Raw genomic sequence first — 25,865 nt, 5'->3', positions numbered from 1 at the left:
AAGAAGGAAAACTATCACTGTTTGTAGATGACATGATACTATACCTAGAAAGTCCTAAAGACACCACCCAAAAACTGTTAGACCTCATCAATGAATTTGGCAAAGTTACGGGATACAAAATTAATACATAAAAATTGACTGCATTTCTATATACTAACAATGAAAGATCAGAAAAAGAAATTAGGGAAACCGTTCCATTTCCCATAACTTCAAAAAGAATAAAATACCTAGGCATAAACCTACCTAAAGAGACAAAGACCTATACTCTGAAAACTGCAAGATGCTGATGAAAGAAATCAAAGATGACACAGAAGGAAAGATATACGATGCTCTTGGGCTGGAAGAATCAATACTGTCAAAATGACTGTACTACCCAAAGCAATCTACAGATTAAATGCAATACCTATCAAATTACCAAGTGCAGTCTTCACAGAACGAGAACAAAATATTTCAAAATTTGTATGAAACACAAAAAACACCAAATAGCCAAAGCAATATTGAAAAGAAAAAAGGAAATGGAGGAATTAGGTTCCCTGACTTCAAACAATACTACAAAGCTATGGTTATCAAAGCAATATGATACTAGCACAAAAACAGAAATACAGATCAATGGAACAGGATAGAAAGCCCATAAATAAACCCAAACACTTATGGTCAACTTATCTATGACAAAGGAGGCAAGAACATACAGTGGAAGAAAGACAGTCTCTCCAATAAGTGGTGCTGGGAAAACTGGACAGCTACATATAAAGGAATGAAATTAGAACACTCTCTAACACCGTACACAAAAATAAACTCAAAATGGGTTAAAGACCTAACTGTAAGGTCAAATACCACAAAACTCCTAGAGGAAAACATGGGCAGAACACACTTTGACATAAATCACAGCAACATCTTGATGGATCCACCTCCTAGAATAAGGTCAATAAAGATAAAAATAAACCAATGGGGCCTAATTAAACTCAAAAGCTTTTGCACAGGAAAGGAAACCATTAAAAAATGAAAAGAAACCTACAGAATGGGAGAAAATCTTTGCAAATGATGCAACAGACAAGGGCCTAATTTCCAAAATATACAAATAACTCATACAACTCAACAATAAAAAAAAAAAAAAAACTGATTGAAAAATGGGCAGAAGACCTAAATAGACATTTCTCCAAAGAAGACATATGGATGGCCAGCAGGCACATGAAAAAATGCTCAACATTACTGATTATTAGAGAAATGCAAATCAAAACTACAATTAGGTTTTTACCTCACACCAGTCAGAATGGCCATCAATGACAAGTCAACAAATAACAAATGCTGGAGAGGGTGTGAAGAAAAGGGAACGCTTCTTCACTGTTGGTGGGAATGTAAACTGGCACAACTGCTATGGAAAAAGAGTATGGAGGTAACTCAAAGAGTAAATACAGAACTACCATATGATCCAGCAATCCCACTCCTGGGCATATATCTGGACAAAACATTCATTCAAAAAGATACATGCACCCTTTTGTTCATTTCAGCATTATTCACAATAGCCAAGACATGGAGACAATCTAAATGTCCATCTACACAGGAATGGATTAAGAAGATGTGGTACCTATATGCAATGGAATGCTACTCAGCCATTAAAAAGGACAAAAATAATGCCACTTGCAGTAACATGGATGGAACTAGAGATTCTCATACCAAGTGAAATACGTCAGAAAAGAGAAAGACAAATACCATGTGATATCACTTATATGTGTAATCTAAAATATGGCACAAATGATCCAATCTACAAAACAGAAACAGATCAAGGCCAAAGAGAGTAGACTTGTGATTGCCAGGCAAGGTGGGGAAGGGACTGGTATGGAGGGGGGAGTTTGGGGTTGGTGGGTACAAACTGTTAAATTTGGAATGCAGGGGCAATGGGGTCCTACTGTATGGCACAGGGAACTGTGTGTGATTAGGTCACTTTGCTGTACAACAGAAATTAAGAAACATTATAAATCAACTATACTTTAATTAAAAATTTTAATAATTAAAAAAAAAGGCTTTGGGACACAGCTAGAATTTGGTTTCCCTCAGTGGCTGTTTCTAGCTATCTGGCCTTGGCAAGTCATCTAAGCCTATCTCTGAGATAGAGATCCTAGCACTCAGAGCTATTGAGGATTAAATGATGTATTTATAAAGCACTTTCCATAGTGCCTAGTATGTAAACATTCAGCACATGACCATTGCTACAATCAGTTTACCCATGGGAGATGCCAAAGCATCTTGACCTCATTTGTTTTGTATAATATGGTTTAATGATCACCTTCCTGTTGGAAAGATTGAAGCCCTAAAACTCAGTGAAGACTGCACCCACCTTTCTGCTTTAACAATATAGCTTTCCACAAATGTATTAATTTTTCCCTCTTTCAGCTTAAAAAATATGTAACATTTACATATGGAAGATGTCGGACTTCCCGTGTGGCTCATATATGGAAGATGTTAGTATATATATATAGAATATTCTATATATATATATTCTATATATATACACACACACACTATAGCATATAGTTAGGATAAAACCTGCCATGACAAATTCTAAAGCTTCTAAGTTATAAATGAGTGTCTTAATGAATGACTTCAGTTCACTAAATAATTGAAAAATTTTAAGAAATAATGTGGAAATTTCCTAGGACCTCACTTTAATAGAGCTCATGTTTAATGTGTTCCCACAACTGAAAGCCTTTCTTGATCATTTTGAGAGAAATAAAGGCTAGTTTATTGGGGGAAGTAAGCTTCAGATTTTAAATTAATGAGGAACAAGATTTCAATCTAAAGGTAAAATAAAATTATTTGATGTCCATTTCTCATCCCCAGCATTCTATGACAATGCCTTCAAAAGAATGATAATGAAAAACTCCCAAGAACATGTGAAAAAAACATACTCTAAGAAAATGACAGAGCCAAAAACATACTGAATGAAAGGTAAGCCAGACATTTGGAGAAGAAATTTGCAATACATATACCTAACAGTGGACACACGTCTAGAATAAAGAGTTCTTACAAATCAATATTGAAATGATTGACAACCTAATTAAAAATTGGGCAACTTAAACAGGTACTTCACATGAAAATATATCCAAAAGGCCATGAGAAGTATGTGAACAAAATGCTCAATATTATGCCTTAACTGAGGAATACATAGTTAAGAATCATAATGAACCTAACGAGACTGCAAGGAGCAGAAGCAGCTGGAATTTACAGATACTGCTGGGAGGAGGTACCACTTTGGAAAACTGGGAGTATCTCCTAAAGGTGAACATTATACCCTTTGATCCAGCAGGTCTACTTCTGGGTATAAAATAATGAGTTTTATGAGCAGATACCTTTGGGAGTTACCTTTGTCTACTGACAAACGACTATACAAGAATGTTGATGACTGTGAAATTCATCATAGTGAAAAGCTAGAAACAATCCAAGCATTCATTCCCCATAGAAGGAATAAATAAAGAATTACATATTCAAAGAACAGAATACCAAACAACAATGAACCATTGGTCCATGCAATGACATGGGCCAGACATAAACCAGCGCATCCCATATGACTGCATATATTTGAAGTTTAAACGCAGGGAAGCCTTTGGCCTAGCATGGAGAGGGTATGGATTGGTAAGCATGAGCATCCTTCTCATGGATGGGAGGGTGGGAAATTGTATTTTGATCCAGGGGGTGGTTACGTGTGTGTACACAAAGGTTAAATTCCTTGAGCTGTGCACAAGGATTGGTGTATGGCACTGCATGTACAATATACCTCAAGAGAAAAGAAACAAGGACCCTCTACCTTGTCTTCTGTGGACTGTCCCAGCTCCTCATTGCTGAGTGCATTCTTGGGCTGTATCTCCAGCAAAGTTCTGAAGAGAGTGTTGGATGTCACTGTCAGGAATTCTATTTCAGCATTTGGATGGAGGCCATACAGTGCTGGGCTTTCTGGAGGAAGCATCTCTTCTATGTACTGGTGGTAGCCTGAATAATCCAGATTAGGTGGGGCTGCAAATCCTGGTGCCAGCATCAGCTCATCATCAATCTTCAACCACAAAAGTAAAGTCAGTTATTCCAAATCTAAGCGAACGTCAATCTTCACTTCCTAAACACCTTGAGGGCACTCTGGTAAGACATCCCAGTGCAATGCTGGATAGAGAGTAGGCTCTCTAAAATATATCATGACCCTCTTTGTAGTCAGTTGCTCTGCTCTGTGTACGGCCCCAGGCTGACCTCTGAGGAGGAGTCCAAGGAACACACATGAATCCTAGCCCTAAGAAGATTTAGTTTACGTTTGCTTGGGAGAACACAATCCACACACACACACACACACACACACACAGGGGACGGACAGATGCTGAGCCACCTACTGTGTATTGGTCATCCTGTTACATGCTTCAGGTCACTGATACTCTCAAACATCCCCCTTTTGCAGAGAGAAATTGAGACTTAGAGTAAGTTGCCTGGGGAATATGTTTGATTTTAATCTTAATTCTTGAAGGTGTTTTTCTTTGTTTGTTTGTTTGCTTGCTTTTTAGGGCCACACCCACAGCACATGGAAATTCCTAGCTAGGGGTCAAATCGGAGCTACAGCTGCTGGCCTACATCACAGCCACAGCCATGTGGAACCTGAGCCATGTCTGTGACCTACACCACAGCTCATGGCAATGCCAGATCCCTAACCCACCGAGCAGGGCCAGGGATTGAACCCGCATCTTCAGAGATACTAGTAGGGTTTGTTTCTGCTTTGCCACAGTGGGAACTCCTGATTCTAATCTCAATTCTGAACTCATTTGAGTATGACTTAGCAGTAATTTCCACTATACTACTTCGAATTGTTTTATATTTATACGTGTGAGTTTTGTAAACACACGTAATTATATGTGCATCTATTAAGAAATATGTGTGAGTGTGTGTATACCTAGCATGTTCTAGGACAGTATATTCTAAGAGTCAAATCAGTGACTCCATGACTTTGAGCTTCTCAGGGCAGAGTTTGTGTTGTCTTTCTCAAGATCTGTAGATCCTGGGGCAGCTGCTGGCACATACTGGTGCTTAACACATAACTGCCTAATGAATGAAAGGCTGGAGTGATCAGGCATTGATCATGCCCATCCGCTTCATTTGGGCTGAGGAAGAAGGTAGATGTTCTGTGGGAGGAGTGTTCTCAGGAAAGCAATACAAGCAGGGACACCAAACTTTCTGAATGTTAGAATGTAGTGCTTCCAAAAGTAACGAAAGAATTTACGGGCTTCAGTCTCTGACCAGCTACAGGCAGAGTCAATCATGTACTTATACTTTTCTAGTTAACCTCAGGATGATTTCAGATTTTGTTTTGCTTGATCGTTCTTTATGGTTCCCAGGGGACCATTACACCTCTGTTTGAATTTCTCCAGCCTCTCGTGCTGTAAATTCTGTCTACATGCCCTTATACGTCCGGGGGGGAGGGGGCTATTTTTTAAAACTACCTAGTGTAGCTACTTTATGCCTAAATTTAAAAAATCACTTTCTGAAATTGGGTTTTATCTCTGTGATTCTGCTATGACATCTGGTCCTCTCCCTGTCACCTGGAGACAAAATGAATATTGATGAATCCATTCAATAATACATACTGATCAGTTAGTATCCCCCAAATAAGCCTTGGAAGCATAAGTGCTTCACATAACCTCGTTCTTAAGGAACTCACAGTCTCATGGCAACAAAATAAGTGCCAATTTTCTATACCATCATGTCATCGGGTGAGTAGTGGCAGTTTGTTCCTTCCTTGTCAAACCTGTAATCCCACGTTGCCCAGGGAGCCCATGTCCTTCGGGACAATGCTCAGTTGTTCTCTGTGAATTCCAAAGGCATTTAAATGTTAGAGTCAGCATGTCTGTTTATTATTTGTATCAGGAGGATTTTGAAGTTATTCAGGCTTTCATGTTGCTGGAAACAGAGACCTTGACCCAACAAATAAGAGAAGAAGCAATGTATACCATCTCACTACCAATATCCATTGGCTTGGTGTGTTTTATTCATTTAGTTACATTTTCTATCATTTCATTTTTATATAACGAAATAGCCAAAATTTAAGTGTCACCTGATGCAGCATGACCAAAACAAAACTGTGAAGGAGATTTAAACTCACCATTATTAGATCCATAAATTAGCCAAAAAAAAAAAAAAATAAGGGCACAAAATATGACTACTAAAACCAAAAGTTAGACTATTGAATAAAATTCAAGCTGAATTTTATTCCCCACAAATAAGGACTTGGTCTTCCCTGTGAGTGCTCACTGGTTAAAAGAAATTTTAAGAGTCATAGTTACAATGTCTGTTAACACAGCCAGAAGTTAAACAGAGTTTTGAGAAAATGTCATCAAAAAGTGGAGCCACTTCCAACTTTGAAAATGCATGGGAACTGGACATTTGTTTGGGTTCACGGTCACATAATGCTGCTGGGAGTGCAAATGTGCCAGGCTTTCTGGAAAGACAGTTAGGCAGTGCGTTTACAAATATGTGAAGAGTGCCTTCTGTCTGCTGGGCAATGAGCAAAGCAAAGGAAAACAGTCAAAGGAAAGGGCTTAGATTTACAGCCAGACAGATCTGGTTCATTCCCATCCCTCCATGGTTTGGTGGCCTTACAGCAGTTTATCTGGGCTTCAATCTCATTGGTCACATGGGGCTTTTCATAGCAGCCTAATGATTGTGGCTGTGAGAATTTAATGGCAAGGTATGCAGATAGCTAGGCACACAGCAGCCTTTCACAAAGATTAGTTGTGGTCTTTCCTATGCCCTGGAAACAAACATGTTTATTTCACCTGATTTTCTAGAGGGAAAAACAAAACCTGACCATGTTTTTCCGTAATTTCTGCCATAAATTCCTACTATCATATCAAACAAGAAAAGCTTGATAAGCAAGGCTTGGTTCACAAAGAGCCTTGCATTCTCCTCCTTAAAGAAAGCTGTGAGGGTGTCAACATACTCAAGGAGCTTTGGGAATCGCAGTTCTGAATCCAGGCCTTCTCCCGTCTCACTCAAGGCGTTGTATGAAAATCTGCTTCCTGCTGATGGGACCCGAACTCTCTGCACAGTGGCTACCTATCTTGCCTTTGTGGGAGGGCTGTTTGCGAAGGCTGTTGTTATGCCTCAAAGAGTCAATAGTTCTAAACTGACATGCTTCAAAGAAGATGCAGAAATGGCCAATAAGCGCAGAAAAGAGAGTCTCAACATCATTAGTCTTCAGGGAAATGCAAGACAAAACCACAATGTGATACCACCTCACACCTACCAGGATGGCTAAAAATCAAACAGATGAACAAGACAAGTGTTGGCGAGGATGTGGAGAGAGCAGAACCCTCATACATTGCCAGTGGGAAAAGAAATGCTGTGGCCGTTTTGGAAAACAGTTTGGTGTTTTCTCAAAATGTTAACTATAGTTACCATATGATCCCATAGTTTCATTTCTGTGTAAAACTCCAAAGAAATGGAAATGCATGTCCATTCTGACACGGATGTGTGAATGTTCATGACAGCATTACTCATCACAGCCCCAAAGTGGAAACACCCCAAATATCCATCAAGAGATGAACAGATAAACAAAATGGAGTGCTAGCCATACAATGGAACATGTTTTAGCCTTTAAAAGGAATGAAATACTGATACACACTCTACCATGGGTGAACCTGGAAAACACTATGCTAAGTGAAAGAAGTCAGACATACAAGTCCGGATGGTGTCTGATTCCATGTATGTGAAATGTCCAGATTAGGCAAATCTCTACAGATAGAAAGCAGATTAGCGGTTGCCTGAGGTTGAGAAGTGGGGGACGGTGTAGGGGAGAAGAGGGTGAGTGACAGCTAATGGGTTCAGGGTTTCTTTTGGGGATGATGAAGATGTGCTAAACTAGACAGTGGTGATGGCTGCATAACGGGATACACTAAAAACTTTTGCATTGTCCAGTTGAAAGTCATAAATCATATGGGATGTGAATTATATCTCAATAAAGGTATTTTATTCTTCTTTTTTTTTTTTTTTTTTTTTTTTTTTTTTTGTCTTTTTGCCTTTTCTAGGGCCGCTCCCACAGCATATGGAGGTTCCCAGGTTGGGGTCTAATCGGAGCTGTAGCTACTGGCCTATGCCACAGCAACACGGGATCCGAGCTGCATCTGCAAACTTCACCACAGCTCACGGCAACGCCAGGTCCTTAACCCACTGAGCAAGGCCAGGGATCAAACCCGCAACCCCATGGTTCCCAGTCAGATTTGTTAACCACTGTGCCACAACGGGAACTCCTCAATAAATGTATTTTAAAGGAGAGAATCAACGGAATTGTGCTCTAAGAGACTAAGCCTCCACGTCATGAAAAAAATCATCAAGCATTTACGTTATCTGTACAGAAACTAGCACTGGGCATGTGGTCAGCACAATTACTAGAACTTGGGAAAGCCAGAACCCTACCATTCTCTTGATGCTATAGGACCACTGTCCTTTTAAAATTCTCTGTCTTGCTAATTAGTATACATTCACCTCCTCCACTGCCTGTCCAAGTAGCCTTGATTATGACAAGAAGCTCCCAATTCACTGAGTCTAAACAAGTGCATGCGCCCTTTCTTGGCCTTTTGAGTAAAAATATGCCATGGCCCCAAAGTGCTGTGAGGGATTTTCAAATGACTCAAAGTTGAATCACGTTATCATGGTGTCTTTAGAACTAAAGGGTCCGTTAGCGATCTTCTAGACAGTGCTTTCATTGTACAAGTGGATAACCTGAGGCATGGGAAGCACCTGCACAAAGCTGGACAGCAAGTTAGTGGCAGAGACAGAACTAGGGCTCAAGCCTCCTGGATTGTCTAGCGTTATTCTTGGTTCCACCCTGTGCCACCCACGATGCACAGTACAGTTTGGGTCAGGGTTTTGGTGACCTGGGCCCAGTTACTACAAACAAATGAGCACCGCAGCCAGGGGGCTGCAGAGAATTATGGCATCTGACTGTGAGTTCACATCATGGTGTAGCTACTTAGGCAGCTGTTTGACCTCTCTGAAACTGGATTTCTTCTTTGATTACCTGGGATAGTAATACCTACTTTGCAGGGCTGTAGTGAGGAGAAGAATTTATACACATGAACTGTGTGTACAGACTCCTGGCACAGAGCAGGTGTGTAATAAAGGGTTTCCATTGCTATAACCATAGATGAAATAAAGGAACAGTCAAGTATAAAATAGATGAAAATTTATACTTCGTCATAGTAAAAGTACCTCCGATTTATTAAGCATTTTGTTCTAACTTTATACCAATGTTTAAACCTGACCATGAACCCACAAGTTGGGCCATTCTTGTTCTGTAGATGATGAAGCAGAGGCTCAGGTTCAGTGGTGTACCTAAAATGGCACAGCAAATGAAGGGAAGAACTGAATTTGAACTCAAGTGTTTGTCTGTTTGTCTTGTTTTGTTTTACTTTAAAGCCTAACTTCTTTATTGTTAGTTTCTATCACCGAAATAGGTTTGTTTGTTTTTCTTTTCACTTTTTAGGGACGCACCCTTGGCATATGGAGGTTTCCAGGCTAGGGGTCCAACTGGAGCTACAGCTGCTGGCCTACACCACAGGCATGGCAACACCGGATCCCCAACTCACTGAGCGAGGGCAGGGATCAAACCTGCATCCTCATGGATACTAGTTGTATTCATTTCCACTGTAGCACAATGGGAACTCCCACCAAAATAGTTTTAATATCTGACAACTTGCTGGTGACCTGATAGCTTATTTCCAAAATTAATTTACTATTACTACTTGTTTGGCATTGCCAAATCATGCCTTATTTTAGAGAGTGATTTTAATGATAATTGTTTGACTTTGGCCAGAGGCCCTCTAAAGTCCATGGCTGTCAGGGACCCCTCTCTAAGGGCCACCTCACCTATCCAACAAGAAACACATTCATCCTTCTAACAGGACAAAGCCACTGGAAGTGGTCCGAGCAGTGGAACTTGAAACCTCACACCATTAATGGATTGCTTTCTGATCACATGCCAATGCAACTAAAGATCCTAACTGCCAGGAGTTCCCGTCGTGGCGCAGTGGTTAACGAATCCGACTAGGAACCATGAGGTTGCGGGTTCGATCCCTGGCCTTGCTCAGTGGGTTAAGGATCCGGCGTTGCCGTGAGCTGTGGTGTAGGTTGCAGACGTGGCTCAGATCCTCTGTTGCTGTGTCTCTGGCATAGGCTGGCAGCTACAGCTCCAACTAGACCCCTAGCCTGGGAACCTCCATATGCCGTGGGAGCGGCCCAAGAAATGGCAAAACGACAAAAAAAAAAAAAAAAAAAAAAAAAAAATCCTAACTGCCAAATAAGTTAAGTGTGAGAAGTGTCAAAAAGACATCTTGCAGATGGTGAAGTGGTAGATTAAGTTCCTAATAATGTAAAGAGCATGAGCAAGAAACGTTTGCATGAGAACAAAATTACTGGGATTTTGCAGATTTAGCCACCAAAGCAGCCAGGGCTCTAACTTCCTCTGGTGAATTCAAGGTCACACTATCTGGTGAGGATGCAAGACTGCAAAGGAGCATCTCCAATGTGAAAGCATCAGCAGATCTTTCTAGAAAGGCAGGTACCTACATTTCTAAAGGGCTAACGCACACACCGGCAGTGCCCCCTCGACTGCATCAAATATGTTTATTTTGCAGTTATGGGAGTGGGAGTTCAGGCTTGTGGAGGTTAATGGACTGTCTCTGTTGGCAACAGTGATTCGCTCCTTATCCTCAGGACAGTGAGCTTCTCCCTCTGCCCCTTGACTTCACCATCATTCGGAGAAATCGGCCTCTGTAAAGGTAGCATGCCCCTTGCTGTTTCTCGTTCCCATCTCCATGGCAACCCACACCCAGACCTCCTCTGAGGAGTGACTTCCAATTGTGTTAAATTGAAAGTGTCTTTCTGACCTATGAAACCCTGCTCATTAGAACTAAGGAAAGACCAGAAGACTCACAATCAAAAGAAACACTTAAATAATGGTCATATGGCAGGAAAGTTTTTTTTTTTTTCTTGCACAGTCCCCAAATGGTTTAACAATATTGAAAGTAAAAAAAAAAAATCTGTCTCCAATTTTCTATAGGAGACAATACATTATATTTTCTAAGACATGACTACATTACTTCTCAATGTGGACTCAAGGAAGGTGGCCAAAATGATGTTATATTTTTCTGAGATGAAGTTCTCAAGAAATTATAAACAGGAGGTTGCTCGAACTAATTTTAAAATGTATGGTGCTGCTCTAAACACAGCTGGTCCAAGTGGGAGCAGAGATGGCATGGCAGGGAGTGCCCTGGGTTTGCAAGGAATAACCAGGCAATGGCCACAAACCTGGGAACCGTCAGAGGGAGAAGACATGAGAAAAGTATGCTACCACTTTCAGCTACACCAGTATGGAAAACAAGAACCGAGTACTTTTTCCAGAAAACCCAGCCCCAGTCACAAACCATGTGGCTGTTTAGTTTACACAAATAGCAGGTTGGTAGGATGAGAAGTGGGAAAAAGGCACCTGCTCTCTTTCATCACCAGTATAGGGAGGGCTCCACCCCTTCCTCACAGAAGAATTGCCTTTTCAAACCACCACATTGTTTTGATCACATATTTAGTGAGGAGGTGGTAATCACAATTTAGAACACCCCATGGCTTCTGTGATTGGGGAAAAAAACCTATAAATTTTACTTATATCAAAGCCCCTGAATTGAAATCCATACACCTGCCTGGAAATCCATACATCTGGCTAGAGCTCCTGCCTGTGATAACTGAGTGACCAGGGCAAATCACAGCCCCAGTCTGTCTGTCTACAAAATGAGGTGAGCATGTCAGTTCTGCTACCTCCCAGGGGTACCCCCAAGATCCAGTGAGTCTGTGCAGGCACCAGTGCTTCACTCGGGCACAGAAACCATCTGAGGGGCGGGTCTTATTAAAACACAGGTGATGGGGCCCAAGATCCTGCGTTTCTCACAAATTTCCAAACTCACAACTGTACTCCCCAAAGGCCAAAAATCCTCAATAACACTCCAGAATTATTTACATAATGAAATCAGTTTTAAAAAATTCTTACTAGAATTTCCTCCTCTGTGCAATGATTTTTTTTTTTTTTTTTTGGTGAGTCAAATGAAGTGTTTATTAAGAGAAAAGATACATGTGGCGAAAGCACAGGTAGGCTTGGGGTGGTGGTGGTGGGAGGGTGAGAGAGAGCTGAAATGATTTGTAAAATGCTTTGCCAGGAGTCCTCATCATGGTGCAGCAGTTAACAAGCCCAACTAGCATCCATGAGGACGTGGGTTCAATCCCTGGCCTTGCTCAGTGGGTTAAGGATCTGACGTTGCTGTGAGCTGTGGTGTAGGTTGCAGACGCTGCTTAGATCCTAATTGCTGTGGCTTTGGTGTAGGCCAGTGGCTACAGCTCCAATTGGACCCCTAGCCTGGAAACCTCCATGTGCCATGGGTGTGGCCCTAAAAAGAGGATAAAAATAAAGAAATAAAATACCTTACCAGAGAGGGGTTCATGAATTCTTCTAAATACACCCGGCACAGTTTGCGATCCCATTCATCTGTGACGTGGCCCCCATACATGATCTCACCAAAGAGATAACGGAGGTCTTCCCATGGGACCTGGGGGAGGGGGAATCACACAAATGGTCACTTCTGGGTCCAGAGCATCTACCTCCCAACCGTCACCCAGCAGTAATGCCTCTCTACAGACCTCCGCCAATGGGGGCACTTAATGGGGGTTCGGGGATTGTCTGAATGGGCCAGGAGTGGAACTGATTGAGAATGAGTTTCAGTGTGTTGTAATACATTCAGTGAAAATTCCCTAACACTGAGCTTTGCATGAAGATTTGAAAGCCAACTGTGTTATTCCCAGAACACATTTTAACAGTTTTATACATAAATGTTTTAAAGTTTATACATTCAAAATGTCCTCTAAAAAACCACAAAGAGGGTGTTGACTCATAGGGCTGTTGAGGTATGACATATTTTTATGATCTGATTTCTATCAGGTTTTATGATCTCATTCTGGAAAAGAAAGAAAAACACATACAATTGGAATTTGGGGTGTATTTAGAATTCCATCACCTTGAAAAAGCCCAGGCAGACCAATCTCTTTGCCACAGACTGATTTGAGGACTTGGTTTCTGGCATGACTGGATACCATGACTATTCCAAGGGCTGTGACTAATGACTGAACTATGTTTTACTAAAGAAATCACGGTATCTCCTCTTTATTCGGCTTCACAGGGTTTGAAGCCCCTCTTTGCTACCCTTTAACTTCCTCTGGGTTTGCAAAACATGCCAGTTTGTGATGAAGTCTTTCTAGGCAGAAACCTTTATACCCTCAGGGGGCAGTATATTGCCTCCCAGCAGTTCAAGTAAAAACTTAATTATAGCCTTCATTTGTTGCATGATGTGAAAGAACAAGTAAAATTGCCCCTACTATTCCAATGTACTTGCTACAAGTTTATTTGAATTTGAATAAATGAACCTCAAATATGTCTTTCTTTTAAGCCATTTCAATGTGAATGAAAAAGGAAAGTGGCTACACTGTACCACGCTCTCAACCACCCAATGGACTACCATCCATAGAGCAAAAGAGACCTTTTACCTTTATTTCTCTGATCACACTGAATTAATGCCTGCTCTGCATTATCATCTGATACATAGCTCCCTAAAGATTCTAATCAGCTAGGGATCTATTCTAAGTGATTTTCTTCCCCAAATCTTTTATTTATGTTACATGTTTTTCACTAATTTATTTATTTTTATTTTTTTGTCTTTTGTTGGCATTTCTTGGGCCTCTCCTGCGGCATATGGAGGTTCCCAGGCTAGGGGTCGAATCAGAGCTGTAGCTGCCGGCCTATACCAGAGCCACAGCAATGCAGGATCTGAGCCACGTCTTTGACCTACACCACAGCTCACTGCAATGCTGGATCCTTAATCCACTGAGCGAGGCCAGGGATTGAACCCGCAACCTCACAGTTCCTAGTTGGATTTGTTAACCACTGAGCCAGGACAGGAACTCCTGTCTGTCTGTCTGTCTGTCTGTCTGTCTGTCTATCTATCTATCTATTTTGTGAAGCTCTGGCCCCTTCTCTTGGCATGGTGGCACAGCCTGAAAAAAAAAAGGTGAACTTTCTTGTTGTTACTCAATAGGGGGTCTTTCTGGGCATGTTCCCCAAACCATACTCCACAGAATGGGAGAAAGGTACTACTGCAGAGTAACAATTTCCCTTCCCATTCCCTCTAGGCTTTGTGAAACCAGAGTCAGATGTTATAAAGCCCCATCCCCAACCTTAAATGTAAACTGCCAAACAATGTTTTTAAAGTCTTCCAACCTTGACATTCAAGAATGTCCGTATGGTGTGACTTTCAAAATTCATATGGAAATATATTGAAGTTCTTATAATAGCTAAACATTGGCATTCCCAAAGATTTAATCTTTCTCTCTCAATTTCTTTGTAAACTTGGTGATCTCATCTTCCCTCTTCCCTTGAAATATCATCTATTATCTGCCTACTTCCAAGTTTATATATGTATCTTCTTGAAAAGGGCATCTTGGACAACCAAACTGTGTGTACATGTCAACTTGATTCCCAAATCCAAGTAACGTGCTTTGTGATGTGGGCTGAATGACTTGGGTCAAGGCATCTGAGAAACAAGAGAGCGTGTTTAAAACTTAGAGCTGAGTTGATCTTGAAACACCTATGGGAGAAACAGCAGGAAACAGCACGATTCAACTGCCCAACTGGTGTTTGCAAGCTCTGGGATGTGAGTGCTGGAAAGAAACATGGGTCAACTCCTCTCTTGCTCCTCTTCATGCCTACCTCAACTGGACAGGATTCAGCTGAAGTAGGATAGTATTCCTGGACTTAGCCCCCTGGGACAGTAACGAAGGAACTTGAATAAAAGTGTTAAGTGGTCTATTTCATTTTCTACCTAGAACTACCACGATAATCAATTTCACCTGCAACATTTTAAATGTGCTAAGAACACCACAAATTATTATTTTTTAGAATGGTCAAATTATGCTCAAAGTGAATTTCATAAAATTTAAAAATGATAGATATGGACTAGCGATCATCACAACATTACTAAAGCCATTTATTCTGGATCCAATTTGTCCAAATGGGTCCCTTGGGAAAACACACCCATATCAAGCATCTGTCTTCCAACAACCATTTTCAAAGCTTCAGAAAACTTTGGTAACAAAAACTGTAACAATGGTTATCAAAAGAACAAAAAATAACCATTTATATGTAAGAACAAGGTTGAATGATTTTAAGGGCCTTTTTTAGAAAGTGTGGCCTAAAGCCCAATACCTGATTGGCTCTGACAAATCTCAATTTTAACAGATTTCACTTAATGGAAAAACTTCCCCTTGTGAGGACTAAGCCAGAAAATCCTTACACATGGTTTATCCTTTTTGAAATCCCATCACTGAGTTTGTACGGGTTTACACAAATGTTCCTGATGAAGCATTCCCATTCCCATCTGTAGAGCACATTTTAGCTACCGAATAAAATCATTCATCTACCTTTAACTTCAAATCAAGGGGAACATTACTGAGAAAGTCACAACAAGGTGGCATCCTTAATACATAATAATGACATATGCAGGAAATGCACCATTATTTATACATGTGACGCGCTGTAAATTGCTTCCATCATCAGAACTAATTGTAGTGATTATTAATGCAGTGTTATGAACTGTCAGAATTGCTGTATGTAATTACATTTGTGCAAATGCTTCATTACCTGCCTAATGAATCTGGCATACATGCACATGTAAACCACTGTTTTTGTTAACATAATGAAGGACATTTTTTTTTCCCCCACTAAGCTACTGATGTAGAACTGGTTTGACCTGTCTTACAAAGTTCGAGCCTTCACTGTGGGAAAACCTTTGATCTGGTTTATTTTCACACTTAGCAGAAGATGCATAGATAGTGTCAGCTATTTCAGTAATAGCTTCAAATCAAGAAATTGTGGTCCATTTTGTTAGTGCCCAAAGACTGACAGCTTCAGTACACTCCTTGCAAGAGGTTATCTGACCACTGGCACTTACGTGAGGATTTGCTTCTAAGTAGTTGTAGAGGACGTGGGCACAGATGGTGAGGTCTCTGGGACTGAAAGGGTAGCTGCGGCTCCAGCCCTGGGGGCCAAATCTCAGTCTCCCGGCAACACAGGCATGGAAGTAGCACAGTGAGAAGAGGATGCTTTTAAACTCCTGCTCCTTGGAGCATGCTTCAAGTGTATCCTAGGAGAAAAGAAAAAAATGTTTGATCATCCATCTGTACGGATTCCAAGGGCAAGGGTGTGAGTTTTCAATCTCACATAGATGATGTGAGGAAGACCCAGGACAGAGGTAACAGGCAGTTTTAAGGTAGGAGCGAATAAGAGGATACTATTTGGCATTCGCCAGTCTGTTGGTTTAAGAGGAATCCTTTGATTTTGCTTCAATTACCCTTCTATTTCACTAGCAAATGAGAGAGTTCATACCGACCAGTGGTAATCCTGCTTGACATCATTTTCCCCTACAAAACTTCTCTTGCACACTCTGGATGATAAAAGGACCTCATAGTTTCATCACTGTAGCAGAACGTAAGTTAACACCAGCTCTCCATTCCTCCTGGTTCCACAGTAATGCAGATTGTCGGGACACATGGTCACTTATGGAAAAACGTTTTCCAAGCCTCTCTTGAAGCCAGATGTATCACAGGGCCAAATCTTGCCAACGGAATTTGAGTAGAAGTAGTGTGGGCCACTTTCACATTGCTTGCTTAACAAAGGAAGTTGCTTGCCCTGGTTGTCATTGTTCCCCCTTTCCTGTGGCCTAGAAATGATGACTGGATGACTGTGGAAGCCACGTGTTAGGTATGGTGGAGGCACCCACCAGCTTGGGTGTGTGGCTAATTTCATAGACCAGAGCTGCCAATTATGTCTAAGAGAAATGATCTCGACGGATTCACTATAATTTTGTACCGTCCCTTGATTCATACAACTACCACAACAAATGGTTTTTTCCAGTGCATTATTGGGATGATAGAATGTTATATGGAAGACTAGAAAACATAGGCCTTGGAGAGTAGATCTGAAAGTTTTTTGGTTTTTTTTTTTTTTTTGAAAATGCAGAGGGAATCTTGTCTTGTGACATACATGGTTGTAGCTCCAAACGCCATAACAGTAAAAGGTGAACAACAGCCATCTATGGCTTAAAGGGAGTAATTCACCCATTCTCAGCTCTGGCAGTTCTGTGAGGCCAACAAAGGAAAGTTGAGGTCCCCTTCTTCAGCAGATAGTGGGCAGTAGAGGAAGAAGAGACCAAGTCGGCGCCTTCTTGCGCTTGTCCTTTAAAATGGTCAGATTACACCTAGTCTACATGGAAATGGATCTGACAATGTGGACCACCTAACACACTGGAGTAGGAGTTCACACCTTGCCTTCAGGCGTCTTCCGGGAAAAGTCTCAACCAAGCCTAGATTTGTTGTTCTCTTGGTCCAGGACCAGAAGGGCATTTTAGTGTCTTTCTGTATCATTTTCATTAGAATCCTGATTATCACCACATATGGTTCTAGATGTGGCCAGGCCACAGGCAGTGCAGACCTGACCAAATCACTAGGTCATTCTAAATGACGAGGCCACTTCTAGGTAATTTATGGGGCTTGAAAATTTATGATCATTACAAATAACTTTTCCACAACTAAACACTAAAAGGCAAGCCTATGAAAGAAGAGAAGAGAAACCACATAACTGCTGAAGGATTTAAAAATATATTGCTTTTAAATGCAAGTGATTTCCAGGAGGCCAAATAGAAATGTGAAAATTTTACTTGAGAATTATGATCTAACAAGTCACCTAGCACCTCCCATGAATTATAGATAGTCCACAAATACTCAAGGCACCACAGTAAGGGCATTAATTCCATTTATATTTCATATAACTGACCTGACCTAGTGTTAGCCTCATGCCTAAACAAAACAAAACAACAAACAAAAAACCCTAAGTCAATGCCCATTTCATTATGCTCTAATAATATAAATGACATTAGAAGAAAATATGAATCAGGCTTTCCTAAGAAAAAGTATGAGTTTATCTACATTCACATTTCAGGTCAGTTGTGTTTTTACAAAGCAAGTGATAAGAACAGTAGCACCAGAAAATATACAAATAGCATTATGAACAAAGAACAGGCATCCACACACACATAACAATGTTGCATGTGCAAAGATGCCAATTTTGCATGCACAATTACCAATTATTTGTTGCTGCTGCAAATCTTGCAGAAAATGAAATTTATATTCTTCCTTCAAAAATCTGGTTATCTGAGGATGTAAATAGCTCAGACTCTTATAACATCTTCTTTAAGAGGCAGAGCTATTGAGCTGAAAGAGGGGTAGGTGAGGAGCATCCTTAAAGAAATAGTTCTTTACATCTTGGTCACTTAAATGATATTTGCATAAATATTCTAACATTGGTAATAAAGGACCAATATTAAATCAATTTTGTTCACTATGAATACGCACATCAATATTTGAGGATACATTCTGATTTGGGGAGAAGATTAAAATTACAGATTTAATTTGGTCTGAAGATTAAAGCATGCAAAACAAAATACCCAAACAGAACAGTTAACCTGTCTAGATCCCTGGGTGCTTTTCTCATCTAACAAGGGCACCTGGGAAACAGGAGTGCCTGGGACTCATTTACCTAAACCCAAAAGAGAATCAAAGCGGACTGCATTCACCACCCTCTGCCCAGGTCAGAGGCTTCCTCAAGACAGAGCTATGGCAGCAGTATAGAACATCTAGGGGGATATAAGGAGGTGGGAAAGGAGGAGGTCTATGATAGAGACCACTAAGTGCCTGCCCTAAGGTGCCTGCCTGCTGAGATTTAGCTGGGCATACACTGCCCAAGATAGATTTACTTTTCCGGGCTCTCTTGCAGCTAGGTAGTGCAATGTGACCAAGTTTGAGCAATGAGTTGAAAGGAGAATTACTGCGTTTTAACTTGAAGAAAGCATCTTTAAAAGAAAGCAAACATGTTCACTTTGTCATGTTCTTTGTTCCTTCATCCTACTTCTTGGAACACAGATGTGGGAGCTGCCACTCTCACTGACACTTAGGAGAGCTCATCCTAGAAAGAGTGACCTCTAAGCAAACCATGCTGATGACAACTTTGTGGTGACACACATGAGCTCTGCATGATCTGCCTCCCAAATTCTCATGTTAAAAGGAAATACTTTTTTAACCTCGTTCATGCCACTGTTGTTTGATACTTCTTTCCTAAGTAGCCAGCCATAATTCTGATAAAAGGATGCTAGGAACCTATTCACAGTTAGCCAGGGAGCACAGACTAGTACCCTTGAATTACATAATTTCCATAACAACCATCTTCTCACCTCTAATGGAATGACAGTTCATCATTCATAAAAGATTTTCCTAAAAAATTTTGAAATTTTCTTTAGCATCCTCATTTGCTTGGGAGGTTTTAGATAAAATAGGTTTGACTGGAAGTTTATTTAGTGAGTCATGGTCTGTCTGTGCTTTTGCTACTTATGATCAAACTCAGTCTTAATATTTCAGAGAATTCTTTCCAGTAGATAAAAAACAGTTCCCCTGAAGTTCTTAAGAGTCTTTCCAATAAATGGAACCTTCAGTTAATGTAAATGGTTTTCCAAGTAGCAGCCAAAAGAACTGATACTTTCATAAATGAACTAGAACATGCTGTTCTTACCTGGGGAAGGAATTCATCCTTAGACTTTGGGGGAATCTGTTCATCCCTATGACAGTAAGCAATAATTTTTTAGTGTAAATTTCCCTGGGGAGAATGTCCATACTTTTTTCAGATTATCAGAGGGGTCCATACCAAAAAAAAAAAAAAAAAAAAAAAAAAGGCTGAAGGAAAATTGCGCTGAAGCATATTTGTTCATGAAATGCTCACTTATCACAAATAAAGACAATTTTGTTTTGGGGAGTTGGATAAACCCTATTTAAATATGTAAAACTCCTCTTTTGCACTTTGGGGAGGAACATGAGAATGTCATCCATGGCTAGGAATTATAAACTGAGGGATGATGAAAGACATACCTGCTATAGTTTACAAAAAAGGATACTTCAAATACGCAACAGATTCAACAAGAGTTTCTGAGTGCCTTTGATTTACACTGCCCATTGTCTAAACAGGCTACAAATTACTCAATTACTGAATGAAGTCATTAACTATAGTCTTTAAAACTATATTCTCAGGTGGTTTTCATGATTTGATAATTATGATAATTTCAATATCCTAGGGATAATTTCATAATTCCTTCATAACATTGGTTTGGGTATTGGCCAGGAAGGTACTAGAGAAAAAGTTAAGCATGTGGGCATGCTTCCTAGAGAATGATAACATTTCTAACAGGAGGCTGAATTTTTATCACCGAATCATATGTGTTGCCTTTTTAGGGCTTATTCTACTTCTAATAATTCTGTTGACCAAGGATTTCTAAGAAATTAGAGGAAGGAAGGGAAGCTCAGAGAAACAGCAGCAAAGGAAAATGACAGACTTGATTGCAACACAGATGGATGTGGTAATTTGAACAAGGGCACTAATGGTAATGGAAGTTTCATTAATTTATGTATTAATTTACTTGTTTTATTTTGGAAGGAAATGAAAATATAAACATGAAGATAGCTGGATATAATCTGAAAGTAAGGGCTTTAAATTTACTAATATCAAAACCTACTTAAATATAAGACAAGACACCATCAAACTCCTAGAAGAGAACATAGGCAAAACACTCTCTGACATCAACATCATGAACATTTTCTCAGGTCAGTCTCCCCAAGCAACGGAAATAAGAGCAAAAATAAACCAATGGGACCTAATCAAACTGAAAGCTTTTGCACAGCAAAGGAAACCAAAAAGAAAACCAAAACACAACTTACAGAATGGGAGAAAGTAGTTTCAAGTGATGCAACAGACAAGGGCTTAATCTCTGGAATACACAAGCAACCTATACAACTTAATAGCCAAAAGGCCAACCACCCAATGGAAAAATGGGCAAAAGACCTGAATAGACTGTTCTCCAAGAAAGATATACAGATGGCCAACAAGCACATGAAAAAATGCTCAACATCCCTGATTATTAGATAAATGCAAATCAAAACGACCATGAGATACCACCTCACACCAGTCAGAATGGCCATCATTTATAAGTCCACAAATAAAAAATGCTGGAGGGGGTGTGGAGAAAAGGGAATGCTTCTTCACTGTTGGTGGGAATGTAAGCTGGTACAGTCACTATGGAGAACAGTATGGAGGTACATTAGAAATCTATACATAGAACTACCACATGACCCAGCAGTCCCACTCTTGTACATATATCCGGACAAAACTTTCCTTGAAAACGACACATGCACCTGCATGGTCACTGAAGCTCTGTTCACAATAGCCAAGACATGGAAAAAACCCAAATGTCCGTCAACAGATGATTGGAGTAGGAAGATGTGGTATATATACACAATGGAATACTACTCAGCCATAAAAAAACAACAAAATAATGCCATTTGCAGCTACATGGATGGAACTAAAGACTCTCATACTGAGTAAAATAAATCAGAAAGAGAAAGACAAATATCATATGATATCACTTACAACTGGAATCTAATATACATCACAAATGAACCTTTCCACAGAAAAGAAAATCATGGACTTGGAGAATAAGGGGGAGGGGGAGGGAGTGGGATGGATCGGGAGCTTGGGGTTAACAGATGCACACTGTTGCTTTTGGAAGAGATTAGCAATGAGATCCTGCTGTGTAGTACTGAGAGCTATGTCTAGATACTTACATTGCAACACGACAACGGGAGGAAAAATTATGTATACATGTATGTGTATCTTGGTCCCCATGCTGTACAGTGGAAAAAAATAAAACAGAAACAAAAACAAAACCCAGATCTAAAATACTAATTTTTTTTTTCTTTTTAGGGCCACACTTGTTGCATATGGAAATTCCCAGGCTAGGGGTCGAATCAGAGATGCAGCTGCCGACCTACACCACAGCCACAGCAACACCAGATTCAAGCTTCATCTGCGACCTACACCACTATAGCTCACGGCAATGCCAGATCCTTAACAAGTAAGTGAGGCCAGGGATTGAACCAGTATCCTCATGGAGACTATGTCAGGTTCTTAATCCACTGACCACATTGGGAACTCCAAAAATATTAAATATTATATTGAAACTCTTGCCATGTCATTATTGTCATCATCCTCAACAATACTAATAAGAACAACAATGGCTTTTCCTCCTTCTGTGGTTAGAGATACTAGTCTGCCATGTTTGTCTTCAAGAAGCCAGATCCTCAAAAAGGCACAAGGGTCATGCTCTTTATACACATGGCTGTGGTTTTATGGTGAAATTTATTTTCTAGTAGATGATCATTTCATAATCTCATGGGAAGACTTCAGTGTCAGACCAGGCTTCTGCTTTCTTACCTGATCAAAGTTGTAGAGAGCAGCATGCAAATTGGCCAGCATTCCTGTGGGGGGCTCATTGGTAATCTTAATGGAATTTTCCAGAAGACCTGGAGGGATGACATGCTCATGTGGTGTAGGCGCAGACTCAGCACTCATGAAAACTCTATAATCTCTGTGGCTTCCTTGGCTGAATCTTTCAAGGAGTTTCTCCAAGGTTCCGAGCCACTTGGCTACTAAATGGACATTCTGAAAAAGAGAGTGGCTTATAATTTCTGTGAAATGAAATTGCATTACTTAAATTATAGCATTATGACATTTTCGTATACCTAATTGTGTTGAAAATTCAGAGAACCATGGTTTAAATTTTCCTTTATTCTCATGTTAGGAGAAAAAGAGAAAGAAACCAAGACAGAGTTGAACGTTTAACCAATTAAGTGCTCCAGATCCCTGCAGGTTGTCTTTGTAAACCCACATCTCCTTTCAACACACTCACCTACTTCCATCGCCCACCAATCACTTCTGAGATGGCGCTCTTGATATTTCTTTTCACCACAGTTCAAACTCAATTACTGAGACTTATCAGGGTTAGTTTAATCAAGTACAAAAGCTAAGGTCTAGAAATGAATGTGATACCCCACTTTGTTGTTATTGCTGGAAATCCTCTACTCAAACTCCTACTCATTAGGATATGAACTCAAAAGGATATGATGGATGAAAGGCCTGCTGGGGAAAAAAAAAGCAATCATTCTTTGTGAAGGTGCTCTGCATATTCCTAAAGTGTTGTTTTTCCTAAACCTTATGGCTGTCAGAAAGCAGAGAAGAAACACATGTCACCACCATCAAACTCTGATTTCAGTTTTGTAATTCACAGCTATGCTCCTCCATGTTCAGCTTGGTAGTTGGTGCTTATGAGATGTACAAAGATCATACCGCACATGATCTCTGGCTTTGGAGAAATCCTTGATACAATGATCAAGACATCACCCTCAGGAATATGTAATTCTTTCCAACAAAGAAAAACATTTACCATTATAACAGCTACAGAAATACAGAGAATGAAGGCAAACAGGGAAGGGAGTGTCAGCAAATTTTTGCAGGCAGCCCTGTTGTAGGAAGCAGGTCTCTGCAGGAGCCCCTTTTGTCTTGTCACTTTAGTCAAGCTATATTGTCGCTAACCTTAAACCAGGTGCCCCCAGGCTCTTGGCATCTCTGGCCCAAGCACTCCTTTCACATCTTTTGATCGCACAGTGCCTTGCCTAACCTGTTGGTTCTTCCCTTAGGTGAAAGTAGAAATGAAGAATAAGTAATTAACAGATGGCCAGATCTTTCCCCCAGCTTCCCCTCCAATAATCTTGTGAGTAGATAGTGTGAACAAGACAGAATCTGAAGATCATAAGGGGTCAACAAGCCTGCATGCAGCAGGAAATGGCAAAGGATCTGACCCACCACCTCAATAATTAAATGAGATTACACCCCCTCTTCCCCTTTAACAAAGTTCATGGACCAGCAGAATCTTCGGGACTGGTTCTAGGACAAGAGTCTGTCTTCTTCCCAGGTTGCTTCTGAATAAAGCAACCTTCTTGTTCCTACCAGCATTTGTCTCTTGAGTAGTAGCTTTTTTGATCAGCAAGCAGCTGAACCTGAATTTAGTAAGAGGAATGGTAATGTGGCTTTCTTGAAAATAGCTCGGTTGTTAAAAAACAAAACAAAAGAAAACAATTTATGCCAATCCAGCTGTTCACATTGTTAGGCTTTTTTTCCCCTGGGCAAATATGGAACGTTGGTAGGTGTCAAGGGCTGAACTGTGTCCTTCCAAATCCATAGGCTGAAGTCCTAACCCTCAGTTCCTCGGAATGTGTATTTGTAATAGGTTTCTTTAAAGAGGCAATTAAGGCTAAAAGCAGTCATTAAGGTGGACCTTCACCCAATATGACTGGTGTCCTTAGAAGAAGAGGGGATTAGCCAGCCAGTGGCACAGACAGACACACATGCACACACTGGGAAGACCATGAAAAGACACAGGGAGAAGAGAACCAGCTACAAGCCAAAAGGAGAGACCTCAGAAGCAACCAACTCTGCTGACACCTTCATCCCAGACTTCCAGCCCCCAGAGCCCTAAGAAATTTAACTTCAGAGTTGCCCTTGTGGCTCAGCAGGTTAAGAACCCGACTAATATCCATGAGATTGCGGGTTCAATCCCCGGCCTTGTTCGGTGGGTTAAGGATCTGGCATTGCTGTGAGCTATGGTGTAGGTCACAGACGCGGCTCAGATCCTGTGTTGCTGTGGCTGTGGTGTAAGCTGGTGGCTGAAGCTGCAATTGGACCCCTAACCTGAGAACTTCCATATGCCATGAGTGAAACCCTAAAAAGAAAAATAAAATTAAAAAAAGGAAATTGAACTTCTATTGCTTAATTATTCAATCTGTGATACTTTGGTATGGCAACCCTAGCAAATTTATACTACAGGTAAGGGCTCTAAATTTCCTTAATAATGCACACCTAACTGGGCACTCATACAAAATAGCAGGAACAAAACCCACAATAAAACCTGTTTTGCATGCTCAAATATGTTCTAATTCTCTATCTCATGAACTACAACCATACCTCACTTGGAAAGTATACTTGGCACAAATGCAAAAATAGGCTGGGCAGTGACTTTGGAGTCAGGGAAGAGAAAAATCTCCAAGAAAGCTATCGGTGAACACAGGTGCAACTTATATAACCAGCCTGAGAACAATTCTTGAGGATACTGGCTTTGGTGCTCAGGAGCTCCTTGTGACAATGTGTCCAAGGGCAGCAGGGCTTGCGCAACATTTTCAGACAATAAAAAGAAAACCACCATTTTGCATATGAAAAATCATTTTAAACTCCAATATGTTAATTCACAAATCATCAGGTGTGCATCTGAGATAAAGATAGTGCCAGCCTGCTACTTTAGACATAGTTCTCTCCAGAGTGTGACCATGTGTCTAGCGGGGCTCTCTGATCACAGTAGTCGACCACTGCAGAGTTTGCTTGAGAACTCATTAACATGTACAGACATATCATAGGTCTATGTGGACAGGATTTCATGTAAATTACAAATGATATAACAAGTTCCCCTTACGCTGGTTTTCTCATTTTTCAAAGTTCTGCTTCTCTTTTAACTGCCAATCAAAAGGATACTGGAAACTTCCAGAAACTGGGACAGCCTCTCCTCTGCAATTATGCTACATGTGGAGAGAGACAGCATAAACACTTAACACGGCAAGGGACTGATGTCCCACTAAGAACAAAAATCAAATGTCCAGAAGAGATATCCAAGAGACCCTTCACAAGACATGGTTTCTTGGGACTTTTTTAATAGCAAAACTTACAACTTGCCCTTTTTTGGGGGAGGGGCAACCGGTAGCACAGCACAGAT

General features: G+C 40.5%; 1 protein-coding gene across 10 annotated transcripts in view; it reads right to left on the bottom strand.

The window, feature by feature from the left end:
• Nucleotides 1-25,865, bottom strand: part of DNAH11 (dynein axonemal heavy chain 11) — a 348,284-nt gene that overhangs the window by 10,876 nt on the left and 311,543 nt on the right. For all 10 annotated transcript variants that reach the window (XM_021063431.1, XM_021063432.1, XM_021063430.1 and 7 more), the window contains 4 exons: nucleotides 22,481-22,708; nucleotides 16,065-16,256; nucleotides 12,495-12,614; nucleotides 3,803-4,045 (listed from right to left, as the gene is read on the bottom strand). In XM_021063431.1, coding sequence (XP_020919090.1) covers nucleotides 3,803-4,045; nucleotides 12,495-12,614; nucleotides 16,065-16,256; nucleotides 22,481-22,708 — 783 coding nt within the window. The remainder of the gene's footprint in view (nucleotides 1-3,802; nucleotides 4,046-12,494; nucleotides 12,615-16,064; nucleotides 16,257-22,480; nucleotides 22,709-25,865) is intronic.

This window comes from Sus scrofa, chromosome 9 (assembly GCF_000003025.6).
Source record: "Sus scrofa isolate TJ Tabasco breed Duroc chromosome 9, Sscrofa11.1, whole genome shotgun sequence".
NCBI lineage: Eukaryota > Metazoa > Chordata > Mammalia > Artiodactyla > Suidae > Sus > Sus scrofa.
This window is presented reverse-complemented; position numbering and strand designations above follow the sequence as displayed.